The sequence below is a fragment of the Pelecanus crispus genome, chromosome 3 (assembly GCF_030463565.1).
Source record: "Pelecanus crispus isolate bPelCri1 chromosome 3, bPelCri1.pri, whole genome shotgun sequence".
In the NCBI taxonomy this organism is placed as follows: domain Eukaryota; kingdom Metazoa; phylum Chordata; class Aves; order Pelecaniformes; family Pelecanidae; genus Pelecanus; species Pelecanus crispus.
In genome coordinates this window covers 69,684,313-69,706,546 of record NC_134645.1, presented here as the reverse complement: position 1 = coordinate 69,706,546, position 22,234 = coordinate 69,684,313, and the positions used below count along the sequence as shown (strand labels likewise).

General features: G+C 39.3%; 1 protein-coding gene across 1 annotated transcript in view; it reads left to right on the top strand.

The window, feature by feature from the left end:
- Positions 1-9,133: 9,133 nt before the first annotated feature.
- AKAP7 (A-kinase anchoring protein 7) overlaps positions 9,134-22,234 on the top strand; it is an 89,041-nt gene continuing 75,940 nt past the window's right edge. The window contains exons 1-4 of the mRNA XM_075707979.1: positions 9,134-9,356; positions 12,591-12,740; positions 13,779-13,924; positions 17,633-17,769. Of these exons, the coding sequence (XP_075564094.1) occupies positions 9,149-9,356; positions 12,591-12,740; positions 13,779-13,924; positions 17,633-17,769 (641 nt within the window). The 5' untranslated portion in view covers positions 9,134-9,148. The remainder of the gene's footprint in view (positions 9,357-12,590; positions 12,741-13,778; positions 13,925-17,632; positions 17,770-22,234) is intronic.

Genomic DNA, 22,234 nt, shown 5'->3' with positions numbered 1-22,234 from the left:
AAGAAAAGGGAGCATAGAAGGAAACATGGATTCTACGTCTGCACAGCACTAATGTAATGATGTGCACAGATATTTGAGCTGCTTCTGAAAGAGTTAACATGGCACTGGAAGCAGAACAAATTCATTAGCGCAGTATTCTCTTTGGACTGTTTACCTGACTAAGAATCACAATATATTGATCCAGATGTACAGCCACAGTAACACAGGCGTCTAGTTTCCAGTACTCAAAACCAGTTGTTAAGATCTGGACTGTGTTTCTCTTGAGCTGTGCAGGTACAACTGATAGCTCCTGTTTAGAAATTAAGTTACAAACCTTTCAGAAAAAGAAATCAACCTTCTCAGTATTAAACAAAAGATAATTAAGGTAGGCATCAACCATAAAGAATGAAAGTCATGACACCTAACATGTTTGCTAAAATACAGAAGCTGTGGAGGAATTTAAAGATAGGTGACATTGCCAAAGTTGAAATTCTAGAAAAATGACCTTTCCAAAGACTTTCTAAATTACTACATAGGAGAATTAAATTGTATTTGCCAAGGCCACAAAAAAGCATGTTTCAGTACATGAAGTGTAAGGTGAAGATCTGCATAAAAATTTCAATAGCAAGCATTATAGGATACATTGACAAGACTCAATCTTAGATAAAAAGTTAACTTCTGCATAACACATCATAGAGCAGAATGAGGGAAAAGCTTTGAGAGCTTTGAGACAAACATAATGCCTGTGTGATGGGTACTAACTGACAGGCAGGAAGATGTGGCTCCTGATGACTGAAGGAGTATGGAGAGGGAGGATGAACTATGTTTAATGATGTTGCATGTGGACTGAAAGCCAGTCATCCACAGGCAGACTGACAGTCAAAGACAGGCTGAGATCTTAATTTGAAAAGAAGGAAACACATATGAAGGAGAGAAAGAACTGGGAGTGATTTTGGTAAAGATGGTAACTTGTGCTTTAGATGAAAGAGGGTAAGAAGTGAAGGGTATACAGAAAGGGGTGAAGGAGTAAGACAAATCCTCCAAAGGCAATGCTGAAAAATGAGAGAATCATGAGTCAATATTGTCATAAAAAAGCAATGAGACAAGATTTCAGTGAGAGAAATCCAGCCATATGATTTGAAAGATGTCAACTAGTCACTAAGAATAATGATGGAGTCTTGTTTCTGGGACTTGGGTCATTTGAGACTTGGGTGAAAACAATTTCAGCTGTAAGGCAGGAACTGCACTGTAGAACATGCAATTTTAGACAAATTTAGACGGCAAATGTAAGCAGCATATTGACTGAGCCTGGAGCTGAATGGGTAAGACATGTAATATCTAGAAAAGCAAGTACATACAGACTTACTATCAAAGGGACAAAGGCCCCTTAGGTTGCCAATTCTCATGGGAAGTCAGCAAGCTCTATCTAATCACTCTCACCTGCTCTGAAATCTCCCTAATTATCATTCTAATGACATGGATATGACAAGTCAACTGCCATTAGTGGTACTTCCCATGAGTCTCTGGAGTCCTCCAAATACAGTACATAATTGGTAACATCTGCTGTAGATCGACACATAGATTTGACAAAAGTGCAACTCAACATTTCCTTTGGCAATTCAGTAATTCAGTTTGCTTTTTTCCCCCTTGTTCTTCTGCTGGTCCTGCTCCTCTTCAATTAAGGGAACAGGTCCTGGCCATATTATACCACCACAGGAAAACGTGACTTCTTTCACTGAATGCCCCTCAAGTGTGGGATCCTATTATTGCCTTCCTAACTGTCCCAGAAGCATAAAGCAACCTTTTTCTGGGTATGATTTCACCCTTTTTGAAAGTCTCCATGCAGCTTACCTGTCTCAGCCAGCTATGCTGCGAGGAAGGCTATTCTTAGGATTATAGATACCATTGGGCCAAGACACAGCAGAAAGACAACTGCATGTCCTGTAGTATTATTTGTCTGTTATTTTCAATTTGCCTATTATTTGCAATTTTGATGCTTATCTGTTTTGCTCAAAATAATGATGAAGTTTTTAGGAACCAGTGCAAATCAGAAAGAGAGCAGTCATGTCACAATGCTACGCTACATGGGAAGTTATCATACCATTTGGTCAAAACTGAATGCAAGTATATCTGATACTGAAATATTTTGAACTGAGTATGAATTATGTATCAAAAAAAAATTATTGATTCTCTGGCTGCCCACCAAAAGTACAGTTCTTGACAGAGTGCATTTTAATGTATGCCTGAGCTCCTTCCTTTCAGTGTCTCAAAACACGTGTAAGCCACCTTTCATGACTTTTAAGCTGTAGATTGATTTTCTTACCTAGAAGTGAGTCTGGCAAATTCTACTCTTAAAATGAAAATCACCCAAAAGCTGATTAAAAATAGTTTTTTTTCTCTCCTACAAGTTGTTGTTGTTAGACCAAATAAACTGTTGTGATCAGACCAAATGAACTACAGGTCTTCTGGAGCCCTGGGAAGATGCTTCCACCCCCCACCCCCCCACCTCACTTTATACTAACTGTATTAAACAACTATTAGTCCACTTTCACAGATACATGGTAATGGGTACCTGCTGGCTTATGGAGACAGACTGGATGCCTGACAAAATGCAACAGGGGTGCTGAAAACACTGTTCTAAGCTGGACTGGAAGTCAGATTTACCAGTGGAAATGTAAATGGTTTCCTCCCTTTCTACTATTGTGTCATATTTAGTGCTACTGTATGAGTGAATGTGAATTGAAAATGGCTCAGAAAAAGCCTGCAGGATTGAATAAGAACTGTAAGAGATCGACTATTACTATTAAAGACATAGCAATGTGCTAAGCTGGAGAATTAAAACCTGTCTCTTTCCCCATTAACCACAATGTGTTTAGGTGTTTTTGTTTAATTGTATTCATTTCCTTTTTCGTGCTTTGTCATAATACTAGAATGTGGACACAAGTCTTTCACTTAATGTAAATTAAAATAATAATTGTAAATAAGGGAGCTTTACATTGGTTCGCCCTTGCGCCTTGATACATTAAAACGTTGAGCCTCAAGAAGAGGATCAGGAAACTCCACCGTCAGCAAAGATATGGCGAATACCCTCAGAGCAATACATACAGACTGATCCAATAACTGTAAGAGATTTCAGTGACAGAAACTGGATGCCAGATCACATTGCTCCAGGTGTGAGTGGCAGCTAAAACAACATTAGAACCGAGCTCTCTCATTTCTATTTAGGTCAGGGACCCTTTTCTCCTTCAAACAATAAGTTACTGTTTCCCTGAATAGCTCGTAGGAAAGGTATTTTGAACATCACTGTTTTTTTGTTTTACACTTCTGGTTAAATATAAACAGACATCTTAAGAGACTGCTGATGTGAAAGCAGTGGGTGGGATTTTTTGCGCAGTTAGGCCCAGCAACACCAGGGCTAAATCAATTTCAAAATTTATGTGAAACATAAAACACCACCACTTAATTATTTCTTCCTAGGTAGGCTCTAACTTGGCAGAGTCCCAAAACCTACACTGCATGAAGTTTTCTGAGCACTTGAGCTTTGCAGCATTAGCAACAGCCATCATCAGGTTCTTCCAACTGGATGAGGGTTAGTAAAACATTTGAGAAACACTGTTTTGACACAAGTGTTTCCACTTAAGAGAGTAGATGTTGAATTTAATTGACTGGGCTCCAAGAGGCTTTGCCAGAGCCTGAAATATTGGGCCAGAGCACAAAGGTTTTTTCCTAATTCTGAACCAGGTGATGACAAAATTCAGGCCTTGATCCATTTCACCCAACTTGAGCCTTCTAACTGATGTGCCTAAGCAGGACACCAGCCTAGTTGTCCTGGTCATCTCTGTTGTCCATGGAGAGAGAAGAGAGTCTCTAGAGCCACGCTTACTCATTATGTGAACTACAATTTCCCACTGGAGAAGCCGCTGTCTTTATTGACTGGTGAAGAGACCCAGGGCAGGTAGATTCACATCTTAGGCTAAATGAGCAACTGGCTCTGGTAGCGCTTGTGAACTAATGTCTCAGCTGCTCTTAGGAAGAAAGGCAGGCACGCACCAGAAATGCGTGCAGAAGAAAGAGGGATGATCTGAACTTCAGGAAGGACTGTACTATGTTCTGGCAATAAGAAGCTAAGATTTGGGGTTTTTTAATTGGACTTCATGCTCTGCAAATGCACATGAAAGAAACTGCCCCTATTCCTCAGACATCCTAACTTTACAGAAAGTCCATAGATAAAAGAGGAAAACAGATGCAAGGCCACACACGAAGCCTGCACAGTGGTGACAAAGACATAGCGTGTTTGTGCAATACCTGGAGCTCGGGAAGGTAAGGAAGACAGAGCTAAAAAAGAAGCTTGTGCCTGAAGAAAGAGACAGGCAGAAGAGCAAGAGGGAGAGGACAGCAAGACACACCACACATAGGCAGCTGAGGATCAAGATTTTTCAGTTTAGTTAATAAATATGTATTTCCCCAACCCACATCTGGAATAATATGAATTTTGGATTCAGAACTGCATTCTTTACTTGCCTAAGACTCCCAGTAAAGTGTCTTTCACTCAAGGAATGCAGGATCTAGCGTCTCAGCTGTATGACTTCTGCATGTAGTTGGCAATATTCACTGCATTCAAAAGCAAACTATTTTAATTGCAGGCAGCGTCTTCGTCTTAAATAAAACATTTTCCCTCCACTTCTCCCCTGAACATACTTTTTTAAAATCTCTATTTCAGTCAGAAAATAAAAGCAACTCCAGGAAGCTGGAGATTTCAGATCAAACGTAACTTGACCTCTGGAGCTAAAAAGTCCAGCAGGTTTAGTAAAGTCTCTAAAATAGAAATGTGCTTTTATTTCAAGGTACAACCTCTTATGTTGCAGATCTGTGAAGGTTTCCTACCAAACTGTATGGTGTCTTCACTCTGCAGACTGCCATTCTTAATGGTCTCCAGAACATGCAACTTTTTGCTTAAATCCAAATTATGTGTTTCAAGAATAAGAGAAACAACATTCAAGAATTCAAGAAACAACATGTGGCCATCAAAATAACTTAAAGTTATTTTCTATTTTGTAGTTTTGTTTTATGGGTATAAATATTTAATAAAAAGAAAGTCTCAAATACAAAGTAGTAGAAGTATTCCGTAATATTATTTGTATTCTAGTTACCCTGTATTTTGGAAACTGAAGTTATGCATATCACATTGCTTGAAGGAATTTGCGCTTCTGAGACAAAGGTGGAGAAATTAATAGCTTCTTTTAACCTGATGGTGGAGCAACATAGGGAAGACTGGTTTTGTTGGCTATAGAAAGATGATGTAACTCTGATGCAGAATGAGGATTTACCTAGACAACTTCCGGTGGATTTTTTGTGCTGACAAGTGAAAGAAAAATTAGATTAGGAAAGTATATTCTACCCTTGCTGTTTCACATATTTAAGAGGAAATATTAAAACTAGCCAATGAGATATAATTTGCAGGGCAAATGTGTAAAGGAAATAGCTCTAATAATTGCTTTTTTCAGGGAGCAAGGGCTGTAGGAGTTCAAGCTAGAGATTACACCCTAATAATAATGCCCGGTGTAGAGTCCAAGTTAGTAAAAAATGTCATGGACTGTAATTTAGTGCAGATGTGCATCCAGACGCTTTTGCCAAAACCCATCTGTCCTAGACGTAAGATTTTACATTTTTTTTTGTTAACTTCATGAAGCAAGCATCTGTTGTCCCACTTCTCCAGCCTGTTGAGGTTCCCCTAAATGCTAGTCTGTGTGCAGGAACATGGGATGGGCCCCCATGCATGCTGCTTTCTCAGGCAGAGCGGGACAGCCTCTGCCATCATGCTGTCCTGCATCCTCTTGCCCGTATCTACCACTACCCCTCTGCCAGCACCTCTTCTAGCTCTTCCAGGTCTCTTACAGCTTAGGTCTGATAGGACTGCTTCTCCATCCTTCAGTTACTAGTTTAAAGCCCTCCTTATGAGGCTGGCAAGCCTGTTGGCAAAGACATTCATGCCCAACTTTTTTAGGTGAATACTCTCTCTACCCAACAGTCATCATTCCTCAAAAAGAGTGCTATCAGCATAAAAGCCTGGAGGAATCTGGAAGTGTCTGAAGCAACAGCTTGACATTAGTAGCATTTGAACGTCTATGCCAATCTTTAGCCAGTGTCCCTCATAACAGGTTGCTATCCAGAGGGTAGCAAGTGAATAATTGCTGCTCTGGGTAATCAATTAATTATTCAGCTGATTCCCACTATTCTGTTCCCTCCTGCTGGAATGTAAATGAATGCCTGTTATCAACAGATCATGAAAATATCCATTTACATGAATACTTTTGGCATTAATCTTTATATTCACGTTAGACGTCAATCAAATGTAGTTTCTATTCATTAAGTAAAACTGATAGCATCTTCATGCGCTTCTTCCTTTTATACCAGTTATTGCAGACACCCTAGCCTATTTGCTTTAAATTAAATTTGCTTTGCATTAAATTACTTTATCCCAGGCACCCCTCTACCTCTCATTTGCTACTATCTGTAGTTCTGCAACTCACAGTTCTCTTTGTTTCTCTAGCAAATCTCTTATTACTATCAGATCACAGTCTATTCTTCTCCACTTGTCAGAAGACAAGTTGCTATATCAGCAGTGTCAGTAATGAAGCCTTGTTTTGTATCAGTTATGTCGTCCCTTCTTATCACAATAACCCAAGCTTCCCCTGTAGTCTCCATGCCCTCCCAATACAATACCTTCAACTCCCTCCCACGTCCTACACAATATCCCTGTGTCCCCTTCCAACATTTAGGCCTCCCTGTTACACATCCCATTCCTGCCCCTTTATTTCCTAACTTCCCACAGTGAGTCATGTCCCAAATACTCATAGCTCCCCCATATCTCTTGCTTGACTAAGATAAGACATTGATAATATGTACTGTGACCTATCGTGTAACGAGCTAACCAGTACTCATCGCCAGCCACTGTTTCATGGAAAAACATACGCACTGCATTGTTTCTTCTTTCCCTCATTTGGCAGCTAAATGAGTCTCTCGTTTCTCCCAAACCACTCATTTTCAGGAAAGGTGTGGAAATATCGTACCTCTGAATCCTCTTACGCTCTTCTAAATTTGATTTAAGTTAGATGGTGGATTAAGAGACAGCAAGGTAGGTGAGAGGCTAACAGGCAAGGGCAGTGCAGTTGTGTAAGCAAATACATTTGTAGAGCTGACCGTGCTTCATCTTTCTGTTAGCGTCACTCAGTTGTCATTACGTGATTTTTTTTTTCCTCAAAGGGACAACTGTACCGCTGACAGGTTAATCAGAAACTCTCTTTAATAAAGGCAAGGCCACAGAAATTTGATAAAGCGCTGGCTTTAGCCCAAACCTAAGCAGTAGTGAAAACCAGTTTCTGCCAGGCACCAGGTCAGTGACCTCTATGAAACTTGTGCAGTATTTGGGCAGGCAGAAAAATCACAACTTATTACTTCAGCTTTCTAGTCCTCAATGGAACATTTCCCTCCAACACAACTTTTATGACTTGTAGGGACAATTCATGGTAACTCTTACCAGCTCCAGCTAAGGTGCTTTTAATTTCTCACCTCCCCTCATCCGAGAGATAGTATATTCAGGCATGTCATGAACCCAAAGAATGTATCTACATATTAGTGCTGGGCTAGTGGGTATTGGTTAGATACAATTTAAGCTCCAGTAAAAATGCATTGTGTTTTCAATTGTTAAGAGGACTATTAAATACTAACTTATCTAAACATTGCATTGGATTTCCCTGTCAACTGTACAAACAGGAATGTTCTTTCTGGAGTTTGCTTGCTGAAGATTTCTGTGAAACACCTAATGAATTGATCTGGAGCTGTTTCAGATCCAAAACTGCATTTTAAATTAGTATTTTAAAAAAGACACTTGATACCAAAAGATTTTCTCCCAGTATTTGATCTATAACTCTATGGAATCAAATTTTTATGGAACTATCTTACTTGCCAAAGCTGATAGTCTCCTAATGATAGCTGATGTTCAGATGAAATGCGTATAGTAAGAAAAACCGCCAGCAGCCTCATGCTAAAGCTTCTCTTGGATCACACAGAACTTGGACTTCCATGCCACATGCAGCCTGTGGTCTCTACAGGGCTATGCAGGCCAAATTAAAATACTGAGCGAAAGTCAGTGAAAGCAAACACAGCACAAAATGGGTCAAAATAGTAGTAAAATATTTCCAGACTGATTTTATCTCCCAGAAAGGGAAGGCACAGAGCAGCCAAATACAGAAACTGGTTTTTTCACCCGTCTCTCAGCTTCTAACATCCAGCAGCCACGCAGCTTCCTCCCTATCACGGCCATCCTATTTTACTTATTCGCTTTTGCCATCCCTACCTTCTTTAAAAACGGACGTAGGAATCTTTATATACGTACAATCAGCTTGCTCAGATCTAGTCCATATGCACAGACCGATCTGCACAACCACCAGGTGACAGTTGGCATGGCTTCTCCCACAAAACACAGCAACAGGATTTGGCTTCCAAGAGGCACCCAGTCTTTACTGAGGCAGGAAAATAGCATCGCCCATTCCTTGCCTGAGAGAAGCAGCCTCTCCCGTACACCCCAGAGGCCGATTCCCAACAGGAGACCGTGCGGCCACAGCAGAGGCCAGCAGTCAGGGGCTGCGTGGGAGGGCGGCAGGGCTGCGTGAAGGAAGGAGTTTAGAGCAAGACCTTCTTGTCTCCCGTGGACTGCAGCTAAATGGAGGGAAATTACTGCTCTGGGTTGTGTACACTTCTTCTGGCAGCCCTAAGCTACAACTGGTTATTGTGGGGAGACACCGGGCCAAACCGCTCCGGTTAGTCACGGCCCTTCTGTGGGAGGAGCGCTCGGGCAGCCACATTTTGGTAAAACACTGAGTGAAAGCAGCGCCTGCAAATGCGGATCTCAGGCTTTCGGGACGCACGAACTTAGTAACTTCACTGTGAATCGGACGGCTGAGCCAAAACCCGCCATTAGAGAGCGCAAGGCAGAGAAAAGTGACGGCTGGGGACTGCGGGGCGCCTCCCGCCATGCTCGGCGCGGAGCACGCTGGGAGCTGTAGTCCCGCAGCCGCCCGGCCCGCTTCCCCCGCCGCCTTCCCGCCGTCCTAGATCCCCCTCCGGCCCGCGGTTCCCCGGCGGCCAACCCTGCCCGCCCTAACCGGGCATGCAGCGGTTGTTGCGACGGTTTCTCCCCGCGCTTTACTCGGCCCGGGCCGCCCGCGTCCTCCTCGCCCGGCGGGCTGTGCCCGCGCTCCCGCGCCTCATGGCGCTGAGGCCGGCGGCGGCGGCGACGGGAGAGGGAGGGGGCGGTGGCGGCGGCGGCGGCGGCGGCGGGGATCCCACCCGCGCAGTCGGCGCGACCCCGGAGCACGGTGAGGAGGAAGAGGAGGAGGAGGAGGCGGCGGCGGGGCGGTGTTGTGCGGGGGGAAGAGGGCAGGCGCTTGCGAGGCCCCGCGTCCGCCTCCCCCGCCGGCTGCGGCCGCAGCCGGCGGGGGAGGCGGACGCGGGGCCTCGCAAGCGCCTGAGTGCGGGCCGGGTGCCCTCCTCGACTAAATTCTTGCTAAAAAGTCTCCTGCTTTCATGTTCCTTGCCTGCCCCGCTCTGTCCCCAGGCTTTCAGTCAGTGTAAGCATCTGACCTGGCTGAATACTAAACCTACCTTTTTTTTTTCCCCTCAAGGTTTGTGATTTTTTTTTAATTTTTTTTTTTTTTTTCAAAGCTTTTTCAGTTCTCTGTGTAAACGCTACTGCTAGCACCGGAGGTTCAAAATGCCTGGAGAGTAAGACCGTCTATTGCTACAGCAGCTTTCAGTGCAATTGTCTCCAAAGGATTCATTTGTTATTAAACAGATGATCATAAACATATTAAACAGATGAACATAGAATCGTTTAGGTTGGAAAAGACCTTTAAGATCATCCAGTCCAACCATTAACCTACACTACCCAGTCCACTCTAAGCCAATCAAGGGTAGACTAGACTAAACCATGTCCCGAAGTGCCACATCTACCCGTTTTTTGAACACTTCCAGGGATGGGGACTCCACCACCTCTCTGGGCAGCCTGTTCCAATGCTTGACCACCCTTTCCGTAAAGAAATTTTTCCTAATTTCCAACCTAAACCTCCCCTGGTGCAGCTTGAGCCCATTTCCTCTCGTCCTATCGCTAACTACACAGGCAACAGTGCCTGGGCACCTAATCTCACTGTGATCTCTGATGTGTAGGTGTCAAATAATAGAAGATGATTCTATCTGAAACTGTAATCTGCGTATGGAGAGAAGAGGGCTGGGAAAGGAGTGCAGTCAAATACGTTTTATTGCACCTTATTTTTGTATTCTCACTTTTATGAGCTAGGTGTGTCATGATTTTTTTTTTCTGCTGGAACAGATTACTTAAATATTAGTGAAGATGAGCAGCCACTTAAATACAAATATGGGAATAATGTATACACCTGTTCATGTATGAAATTCAGGCTAATATAATTAAACGTGATTAAGAAAAAAGCATTTATCCTGTAGCAGCTTGACGGTCAAGGAGTTCCTGTGGAAGCTGGTTTTGTTATTTAGGTCTCAGATTATCAAAATTACGTCAAGAATTTTGAAAAATCTTGTTTTCAGGTTGTTTTAGCAACTAGAACACAATTCTTGAATTTTGTTGAAGAATTCTTTAACAAATATTTCAGAAAAGGTGAGGGATGGAGTTTTTTCACTTGAGGCACAACCTGTAGAATTTAGAAGTAATGCCTGTTCAATTCAGCTAATTGATTAGAGAAGGGATGTTGTTAATCACTAGCTATGCCTTTGCTATGCCCATCTGCTATTGTGAGCAGACAAAATTTTTCAAAGTGGCTCAAATATGTTGCTTTTTGAGCAGAGCAAAGGAAACGCGTAATCTGCAATATACACCCCTCAGATTTTTGTGAGTCCTTGTTCTGCAGCTGGTGCTACCTTAACAAATCCCTTTTGCTCCCAGCTGATTATGATTCTGCATTTCTGAATCTTGTTGATAATTTTTCTGCCCCAGACTGACCTACTTGTTTGCTGGTTTCATGGATTTCTGTCTTGTCCTTCACTTTGAGATCTCTTTGAAGGGAGGATTGTTGTTTTCTGTATACTTGTGGATCACCAGCAACAATCTGATTTGTGTGAGCTTTACTGTAATCAGTGAATTAATAATTTTATTATTGTTTTAACATCTGTTTGTTGTGCATAGTTCTTCAGTGTCTACAGGGGGAACAAGCAACAACTCTTAAATACTTTGTTTCTCTTTAATAGACTCAGATAAAGTTAGGTGTCAGACCACAGCAACAGAGTGATTTATACCTCTCTACTTTAGACCGGAGTGAATTAGCATTTAAGCAGGTTGTTCTTTTACTTATCTTCCCTAGCATGCTTTATGCTATAACATATATGCAAGAAACACTCCACAGGGTGATAATAACCCAGATGGGGTCTGTAATATTGATTTTATACATGTAGCGTAGCTTTGCCTGTCCCAAGAACATAATATGCACTTTTGCTGCCAAGTTTTCCCCTTGGGCCAGATTTGGACTATCTGCACTGCTCACAAGAGGAGCTTTGAAAGTGCGTTGTCTGTAGTAATGAGCTGTCCTAGGATAAACTGCAATTCTGACATAAGGCTTCTTCCACTACAGTAATCCCATTGTGGAGTTGTCCCAAAAGAATATTGCTGGATGCCTGGTTATGTGCACATTTTTTGCTGCTAGAGAAGATTTTACTTTTTAAGGTATAACTTAGTATGCAAATACTAGAGTTTACTGATGCAGAAACATGAAGCAGACATAAGGAAGTGACTCATGCTTAGTACTCTTGGGGAAAAAAGACATTTTTAAAAACCTGTTAGTGGAGATTATTCTGTCATTGTGGTATTACTCTGAGATAGAACTTCATATATATCTTTATACATACAAGATGAGTTTTGATTTGTATCGATTCCTTCTTTAGCTTAAATACTAAAAGTCAGTTTTTAGAACCAGAAGTTCAGGATCATTGCTGTCTCTAACATGTTATACTGTGCGGAAGATGTAGGAGTAGAATAATTATCTCATTCCTGAATTATATAGTCAGCTGAGAACTCTTTGTTATATGTGCAGTGGTAGGATTCCCTTCCTGCTCCTTTGTGCCTCATTTTCAGTGTGTTTACACTGGAATTCATTTGCCAATGTTTGCACTGAATTTCATGTGCTATTACTGTTATCTAAAGTGAACTTTACATGATGTCTGAAAACTTTATTTTTTCATGCTCAGATATAAGGGGGTTTTTATCTCTCTCTCTCTCTCTCTCCTTTTTTATGTATGTACTTTTTTTTTTTTTGGTATATAATTGCATTTTCTTAGAACTGAACAAGACCATAAGTTATTAAATACAGAAGGCTGAACTCCCTTTTTTAGCTATTCCACATAAAGCATTGAAGTATTTTTGCTGATATGTTGACAAGGAAGAAGAGCAGCATTCTTAAGGGGGTTATATGTCAATATTCATTTGCTGATAATTAGAGAAATGTATACTTGGTATATTGCTTGTGTAAAATGTCTCTTAGCTGTTTAGATCAAAAACTAAGACCCAGCGTGTTATTTTAAATATATTGCAGATGGTCTGGAAAATGTACAACAAAAGGAAATCTTTAAAGAGAGTAAGAAAAGGACACAAGAGAGAAAAGAGCCATGTCCTGCTGATTCGGTAGAATCTCTGATGGCGGAAATGCCATTTGTCGACACAGATATTGAAGATGAATATGTTAGTAAGTATATTAAACAGAAGTAGTGTGGAAGCATAGGCACATCACACAGTCAGTTCTTGGTCCTGCCTGTTGGCACGTACAAGGGGGCTGTGCACAGAGTCTCCCTGCGAACAGGATCCAGTCCAGAGCCTCTCTTACTAGTACTCAGTCCTACAAATACTTGAGCATATTAAAAATTTACCATTTTGTGATCCATTGCAGCAATGAGTCACAGAATAAAGACATGTCGTATGTCAATTCACATTACTGTATATAAGCTGCTCACGTGGTGGCTTTTATGAGCTACCTTCCAATATAGCATGTGGCTATAAGTGCACCTCTGATTGGACAGTGGATGTCTGCAGCCTGGTCAGCTTAGGGGTATGTATCAGACCACATGGTGGGAGAGGGTCTGCGAAGTCTTGAGGAAATAAGCTGAGAGAAAAATAATTTGTGGTGCAAAGGAAGAATTAAAGACATGCAATTTTCTTTCGCTGTCTGTGTTGGAAGGGGTCTTTGGGAAAGGAGGAGGTAGAGAGTAGATCTGGCTTGGATTAAATTTTCTTCTGGGCTGGGTTTGGTGCTTGACCTATAGGCTGGCCAGTCCTAGTCTAATATAACCTTTAATAATCCTATGTATTGTCTTGTTTTATATTTCAAAATGCACTGTGCATGTGATACTGAAACTTAATGTTGGTGCTTTTGCTCTATGGTCAAGTCCATTTTCAAGTGCAGACAATCTGCAGGCCTATTCCACTGCAGTATGAGTTAGCTATATGAAACCCAGTAGTTTGGAAGCTGCGTGTCTATATTAGCAGCTTATAAACCCTGCTTAGAGGTGTAGGCTGTTAGTTCAAGTATGGTACTCCACTTGTGTGACTACATTAATTCAGGTTGGAGTAGGATCCCAATCAGACAGTTCAGACCATGGGCAGATCAGATGACTGGGAAGACATGCACCAGTCAGTTGACTGAAGTCCAGCTCCTGTTGGCATGATATTAAGTGTGTCTTTGTTTTGATTTGTCTGTATGCTGAAAGTATTTTTTTTTTCTCTTCAGTGCATGCAACCTCTGAAATAAATATAAAAAAGAAAAGAAAGAGAACTGCTGGAAGGGAAATTGAAGAAGGCAGTGAGAAAAAGAAGAAAAAGAAAAAACAGTATCAGCCGAATTACTTCATTTCTCTTCCAATTACTAATCCAGAGGTGATATTCTTTATTATACTAATTTGGTATAACCAGAATTACTTCAACAGCTGCATGTGTTTATAAGAAGAACAGTGTTTGATCTTGAGCAAAATAATTTTTTTCAGGTATTTTTAAAGGAACATTAGCAGCCTATTCAAAGAGTAACTTTATTTTATGTAATATTTTTGCAAATAAAATTGCTTATCTGGAAAAATCTAGAGGAAAAATATTTATCTTTTTATGTGGTTTGTCAGTCTTGTGGATTTCACATTATTTTGACTGAAGCTGACTTAAATTTCCCCTCTGTACTGTCCCAGTATTGCTTATTTTGTCATTCACTTAGAATAGGGGAGAGAGACAGTCTTATTTAATTTAATAAGAAAATCCCTAGCATAATTTTTAGCTCTCCTTATAGATAGGAATTTAAATTTGGATCTGTTGCTGTTTTAACTAGGCAGTTTGTAGTTTAACATTTTCTAGTAAAATTGATCATCTTATTTAAAATTCAAACAACCTGTTGTTTTAGTGAGATGTACAAATGGATTCAAGAAGTGCAGAGAGCTCTTTAAGAAACTGTATTTTCTTGTAGTTAGCATGTGTTTTCTCATTTAGACAGTGAATGAGAATGATTTCTTACATGCTGTGGGATGTCTCTGATATGGGTTTGATACCTTTTGCGTCTGCAAAGAAGGAAAGCAGGTGCATTATATTTAAAAAGTTAAACCCAACTGTTTACCACCATTTCCAGATATAGGTTTATTTTTTAATACCAGGAGCTATCTCAGGTGAATTTTAAATCATCCTACATCTGTACTATCTGTTCTGTGAGAACAGAGGGAATCTGGTAATTACTGGTAGTATTTCAGTTAGCAGTGCGAGACCTTTCTTTTTTTGAGGATCTGATTTTATTCCAGTGAAGTGTTCTAGGCATTAGTACTCTTTTTTTCATATTTTATATAGTATTTTAAGCTTTACACAAAGAACTATTTTGTAATAAGGGATATTTCTGGAAAATTTAATGAACTATTCCTCTTGGAAATTGAACAGTTCCCTTGTTTTCATTTTAATTATGTTTTGAATCTTCAGAAATAGAATGTGGTGTGCCATTAATTTTTAATTTATATTGAACTTTGCATTATTACTTGTGCAAAAATAGCTAAATGGGTGATTATCATTGTATCCTTTTCTGGTAATTTTTTTTAAAGTTGTATTTCATCTGATGTGTTATCACTTGGTAGGTTAGTCTTTCAGGATCCTCCAGTCTTGATTATAATTATAATTAATCTGTTAAATCTTTTTAACGCTTACAGTCTTTATATTCACCTACTAGTAGTACCCTTGCAATAAGCAAACTAAGTTATTTTATTACTCTACAGAATAACATATTCCAAGTAATGGGAGAGGGGACACTGAGATCAGTATTTGAGGCCTTATTCTGGAGCACTTTTTAAAATAATCTGAGAGGGGAATTGTTGAGTATGATCTGCCTTCAGACATTTCTTTTAGTTAAGTTAGGAAATCTCAAGTTAAAAGAAATAGCATGATAGGAGTTGAAATGTAACATAAAACTTTGTAAAGTAATGTAAATAGCAGGTTAAGTAGCAATTTAAACTTTTAATTTATGCAGTACTAATTTCCTACAATTTTTGTGGAGTTGGTGATTAAAAGAGAGCGTAAAAGTGCGTAAAAGAGAGCCTTGAAAGAACATGCTTGTGTTGAAGACTGTAGCGTGAGTGTGGCAATTACCCATCCTTCTGGACCTGCCAGCTGACAAATTAATATCTGCATGTTTGTTAGCCAGTCAGCCCCTTACAGCTGAAAATCAGCCACAGCATGTGTTGCATCTTGCCCAAGCCAGAACTGAACTATATGAAGGAGCTGGAGGTAGTTTAGGACACGAGCAGGAAGGGACTTGGAAGTACTACTGAAGGAAACTATATGGGTAAGGGGATGTAGGGTGTTGGCTGCCAATCTGAATGCTCTTTGATCTTTTTCAGAGCTAGGATGGTCTTACTGCTATGATAACATAGTTCCATACCTGTCTTCTGTATTCTGGAGGGCTTGACACTTTTTTTTTCTTTTTTCTTTGCCAGCTCTCAGGTGCAAATTAAGTTTAGAAGCAAGAGTTGAAAATGGAATAAAATTGTAATTCATATGATAAGTGATTTCATTTTTGAAGTTTGGGGTTTTTTTCCTTAGAGGTATAACTGCATTTGCTTTAGTTTATAAACTTAAATAATTATGCAGTCAATACACTGTAATTATCAAGGATCATCTTTACCATTTTTTTGCTGAAATGTGGGTTAAATTTCTCCTACGTCTGAGACAATAAAAGGGTTGTTTATCCAGGATAAGATCAGTTGGAACATATAAAGGAAGATGGCCATATTACAACATGATTTATGATCAAAATGTTGGTGCAATTTTCTCCATATGCCTTACACTACCTAAGACACTTGTGGTTTTGTAGATGCCATATCACCTTTTTCCGGCAAGTGGCTTTTACCTTCCTTCTTCCTCTCCACCCTCCTTGAGGTGGTTCCTTTCAGTTATAATTTGTTTTTATTTACATGGCACTACTAGATATCTATGGCACATTAGGTAAAACTCCTGCATGGCAAAACTCATCTTAAGAAATTTGGTCAGTGAATTCCTGACCACTCCCACTAAATTGTGTTTTTTTCAGGAAATTTATGTGTTCATTACAATTAACAGAGCTACCAAAATATATGAAGGCTTTTTTTTTTTTTAACCTAAGAGCTATTTGTGCTTATGATATAAAAGTCAATATATACAGTATATTTGTGAAGCATTTGCCACCGAGCCTCAAATAAATAAAAAAATCAGATTGACGTTTTCTACATGCTTCTTTTAGACTTTATACACCAAACCTGATTTATCTGTAATGTCTTTGCTTATCATGCTTTAAGAAATAACTCATTTTGTCAGATGGTCAAGGTTATTGGACTTGATTTAGTTTCCACTAACATATTCAAGAATTGTTGCAGGGGTTTTTTGATTTGTTTTTTTTTTTAATCACTACAATACAACTATCATAATGGCAAGCACAGTAAATATTTTAGATAGAATTTATAAAGCATGTATAACCATACAAATAATTTTCAGTGAAGAAAATTAATTCAAATAATTTTAAAGAAAAAGACTGATGAAGTTAGAACTGTATACATGTTGTATGGAAAGTCATTAAAATATGTTTGAAGAGAGTATATAAATTATATCTGTCCACTGGACAGTATAATCAGAATTGTAAATCTGATATCTCTACAAATTATTTACTGAATATTCCTGTTTTGTATATGCCCAATCCTGCAAAGATCTCTTTCTTTTTCCAGACACTTGTCTGCACATAGCAACATACAAGTTTAGCAAAGCGGGCAAAGAAGGTCCTTGAAGAAGCCTTTTGTTTGGATTACTGGCAGTGTAAAACTGGATGATCTTAATCTGCCCCAGGAATTTATCATACTTATGGAAGCAAACTCCTATTAAGATGTGATGGGGAGTGTCCAGTGATTTATTAATCACTCCATTCGTACCCACTTTGAGTTTACTTAGGTCAATTAGCACAGCTTTGTCAGAGGATAACATTTTCTTCTGCTAGAATTATTTTTATGTAAACATTTGATTTCAGTTTGTGTGCTTTCTTGTTCACTTGCATGATGGGATACAGTAATTGTAACAGCTTCTGTGTCTTGTCTGTCTTCCCAGATTACTGGCAGTATTCAGGCTGTCCAAGATGCAATAACGCAAAAGGATCAAAGGCTTTCCAAAGCAATGGTTCACTCTGGCTCGTTGCATGTCACCATGTTAGTGATGCATTTATCCAATGAAGAAGAAATTAGCGTGTAGGTATTTGGTGTTAAATTAAGTATATACAAGTATTTTTGCTGGAGGAGTTCATAAAAAGACTAGAAGGGGTAACTAGTGCTTATTTTCTGTCAGCCCTAAATTCCTAGGGTTACTGAACATTAATTCATAATCTTAATATTAGCCGTTTTCATAACTTGTGGTATGTCATGAGCTCCGAACAAAGTATGCTTTTTTTCCTTGCATTTTTCATACCGTGTGCTGAACTCGCATGCACAAATCTCATGTTTGCTAAGGTAATTATTTTAAAACAATGTTTTGATATAGGGGACACTGAACAGATTAATGGGCATTTTCAGAATTTCATAGCTTAGCAAATGTTATAAGCCAAATTAGTAACTGTCACTGAAAGACTTTATTAAAGTAAACCTTAGCTCCAGGCTAATGCCTCATGCAGTTAGAGGGTTTTTTATGTCCCTAAATTAATGTATTACACTCAAAATTTAAGTACACTAAAAGAGAGGTGGCTATTAGGCCCCATCAAAAGTACAATTTTTATATTGCTTCAGTGATATAGCTAATTTTTTTATCATATAAAAGGTAGAACAGTTGTGGAAAGGTGTATGTAATATACAATGACTTCATGTATCTAAGTGTTAGATGTGACTACTTGCTTTATAAAAATGCAGTTCTTTGGGGTTTTTTACTGTTTATCACATGTTGTACTGCTACCTGACAAGCCTACTTTAACATACAAGTTCAATGGTGAATACAAAGATGTTCAGACTTTTAAGTCTATCTATACAGCTGTAATTTATGAATGTTCAGAATAATAACTTGTGTGCCTAGCTGTAGTTTTGACTTGAAATGAAAACATACATTGTATTTTATAGTCTTGCTCTACACAGACTTTCTCAATGGTTTCTATGTAGATGTGGTGCCCAATGGCCCGCATATGTGATGTCTCTATATTTGCACATTATAATTGCAGAATTGAGATTGCAAACACTTCAGTAACTGTAACAAAGTATTATGTGAAATGCTGATAAATGGCCTACTGGCATTATATGAACATCTGGGAATCCTCCATTGCTTATGTGTCAATTTTGTAGTGAATTGCTAATGAATCAAAATTCATCAGATCCTTATAATTCTGTGAAAGACAAGCCTCATGGTTTCATCTCCCCCAGATGAGTTCTTTCAGGGGCCCTCTGTCATATATCTCTCTCTCTCTCTCACTGTTTTTCTCTGCGGTGTTAGCAGGCATGCAGTCCATGTACTGAATTATCTAGATCAAGTGATGAATAAGTGCAGTGAGACATTGCTTTGGTTACGGTAATACAGTTACAAATTAATGTGTCCAGTAAGTCTGTGTCGAGTAATTTTTCCCCCCAGAAGGTTTGGCTGTTAAAGCGCAGATTGCTCATAAGAAAGCAAGAATCCAAGATAGAATGTAGGAACCATTTGGTAGTCATGGGCATGCTTCTAGTAAGTAGAAGTATTTTGGCTGAAAACATTTAACACATGTAAAAATAATGAGGTATCACTATATCTAAATCAATTTCCCTGCTTGTTTTTCACACTTCTTTCCTTGAATGCTATATCCTTGAGGCCACTACACTCTTACCTTTCCTGTGAGGATGTGAGTCTGTCAGTATCCTCGCCTCCAACAGTCTGATCTGAAGGGAGAGGAACAGATAGCAAGGAACAGAGAATAGAAATGAGAGCAAAGGATACTAGATCTGCTAGACTCCCTCTTCTCTCCATGTGCCTTTTGTCTACTGGAGTAGGCACACCAGCTTCCTCCTGCCCTGGTTGATGAGCAAACTATGGTAGCACCTGGAAATCAGTGAGAACAACCACTGACTGTGTACACCAGATGTTTTTTTAAAAAGGGTTTCAAGTGTGAACTTTTTAAAAAGGGAATGTGAGAGGATATCTCAAAGGCAAGTATGCCTCCTCATGAATATTTTTTCAGTCCTAAACTGTATATCAAAACAAATATTCCCAAATTCAGTATCTTCTGCTACTCCTTGAGCTCATTCTCAGCTCTCGCTGTCTGACTGCCACCCAAGCACGCACTTACGGAGTTCTTCTCTGCCTCTCCCAGCAGAACTCCACGGTCCAGGCACCCAGGAGCTGTCCTCTAGTCAGCAGCAGCTTCCCCAGTGATTCACCCCTTCCCTGGCCAGATGCCCCCTCAGGTATCTAGCTCAGCTATCCTCAGGTATTCTAGATTGCATTTTCTGTATAATACGGGATTCTTTTTTTTTTTCCATAACTGACGTTTTCTGTTTAATCTTTTGGGAGAACTTGAAGAATAAAAAGTTGAATTTTCCTTTCTTTGCTTCACCAATTTTTGATACCAGGTTAATGGAAAGAAACCAAGATTCAGGCTGGCAAAAGAACCTGTGTGTAATGTGGGGTGAGAGTAATCTCTCACACAAAGTGCAGCTAGTCAGCTGGGCATCTTGAGAGTTCATAGATCCTTAGGTTTGGATCCATTAGGTTACTTAGATATCTACAGGTTTTATACTGTGTTTGCACAATAGTGCCTCTGTCTATACAGAAATGAAATGTGTTGAATACTATTTGAAGTCAAAACGCGTGATAAGAATGTGCTAAACATAACATTCAATTCGGCACAAAGCCCTTTGTATGCTATTTTAGTACATACAGCTTTCACCCTGAAAATGGAAGATCTGTATTCTGGGCCGCTCTTTCTATCTAAGGGAATCTAGACCTGCAATTCCCATGTGAGTTTCCTAACTGATTGGCCACGATCTAGCCTTCATGAATGCACTTTACATCTCTTTTTGTAGGACTGTATGAAATCATGAATGTGAGATTTTAAAAACCGTAAAGAAAGCAAGCAAGAAAGAGTCATGACAGCACTCCTTCAAGCAAAGGAGTTCTAGTCCATACTAACTGTATGCATAGTCGTGGGATCAGGTACTAGAAATGAGGATGCCTGTCTTTGCAGTGAATGCCTTCATTACCAGACTATAGCGTCAGGTGGTTCTTGCTTGTTATTTGTCAAAGACTCTATGAGTCTAACCTTTTCATTATAAATATGAGAGCTGGAAGGATTCAGTTTGGCTGTTTTTGCAAGGTTGCTTTTTCTAACAAGTAATCAAAATTAACAATTCAGAACTTTCTAAAAAGCAATTACATCAGTTTTAAGTGCTATAATACGTACATTACAACAATACAGAAAAAAACACTGCTTCTGTAATCCTAGTTTGTATTCACTTAGAATATGCTGTTTAATTTTGGTTTTTTTCCCTTTCTCCACTTTGGAGCAAAATGCTTGTAAACTTTTGTTATCCCTGTGGGTTAGTTGCACTGAGTGTAACTACTGTTTGGCATCATAAATACTTTTTAGTATGGCATAACAAGAAAATAGCACTGTTGTGTTTGTTGCTATTGACTTCAGTGGAAATGTTTGTCCTTATGTGTTAGTCTTACAAAGCAATTGTTAGACATTACAAAGTGGTTGATAGAATATGAAAATACAAAATATACTAGAGTGAGATGACAACTATTTTTCTAAATATTTTAGTGTTTACAAGATTATATGTAACAGAAAAAGTAGAGCTAAATCTTCAGTGACACAGTGCTAAACTGAAAACACACTGCACTGTTTGAATTGACCTTTTGTAGACCTCATGAGGCAGAGTTGAGCTGGTCAGTGAGTTCTGCAGCACACCCAACAGTATGTAAATATAAATCTTTGTTCAGCTGGGGAACAGAGCTTTCCATGATTCTCTCAGACGCAAAAAAGCCAGAGATGGATTTTAGGTATGTGCATGATTCACTACTTGAAAGCCCGCTGCAATCTTTGACACAGTGTATTTAAAATATCCGTACTTGTTTTGGAACAAGTTTCAGGTTCATGTTGGTAAATAAATCTAGACATGATTACCTGCAAAGTAATCTGACAGGTATAATCAGTGTTAGATGGTGGTTTTGAAAGGTCTTGAAGTATAGCACATACAGAAGACATAGGAACAGGCTTGTCTAATGATGATAGAAGGGTAGGTAAGTGGGAGAGACTATGCTCAAAGAAAAATATCTTTGCCAAGGGAACAAGTAATGGCATTGTTGTTTAAAGTGGTTATATAGGAGCTAAAGTACTTCTGTGTTATTTTTATAGGGCTTTAATCTACAACCTAGGAGGACTACATCAGTCAAGGACATTTTGTCATGTAATCAACCTTAACATTTTTCTTAACCTGGTCTACATTTCAACTAAATGCATAGTTCTCATCAAGAGTCCATCTTGTTAAATACAATGGAAACGTGTGTAGAGTTGTTTGTAATTGTACAGGCTTAAAGAATATAATTTACCCCTACTTTAGAAATCATGGTGATGGCTCTCATCCAGCTAGGACAGAAAAAGTAAAATAAACTCTCTTGAGAGTTTTTAACCTGTCACTGCCATCTAGCGTTTATAAAGTCAATTTTGGTTTAGTGAAAAGTTTTCTTAATTCTATTCAATGA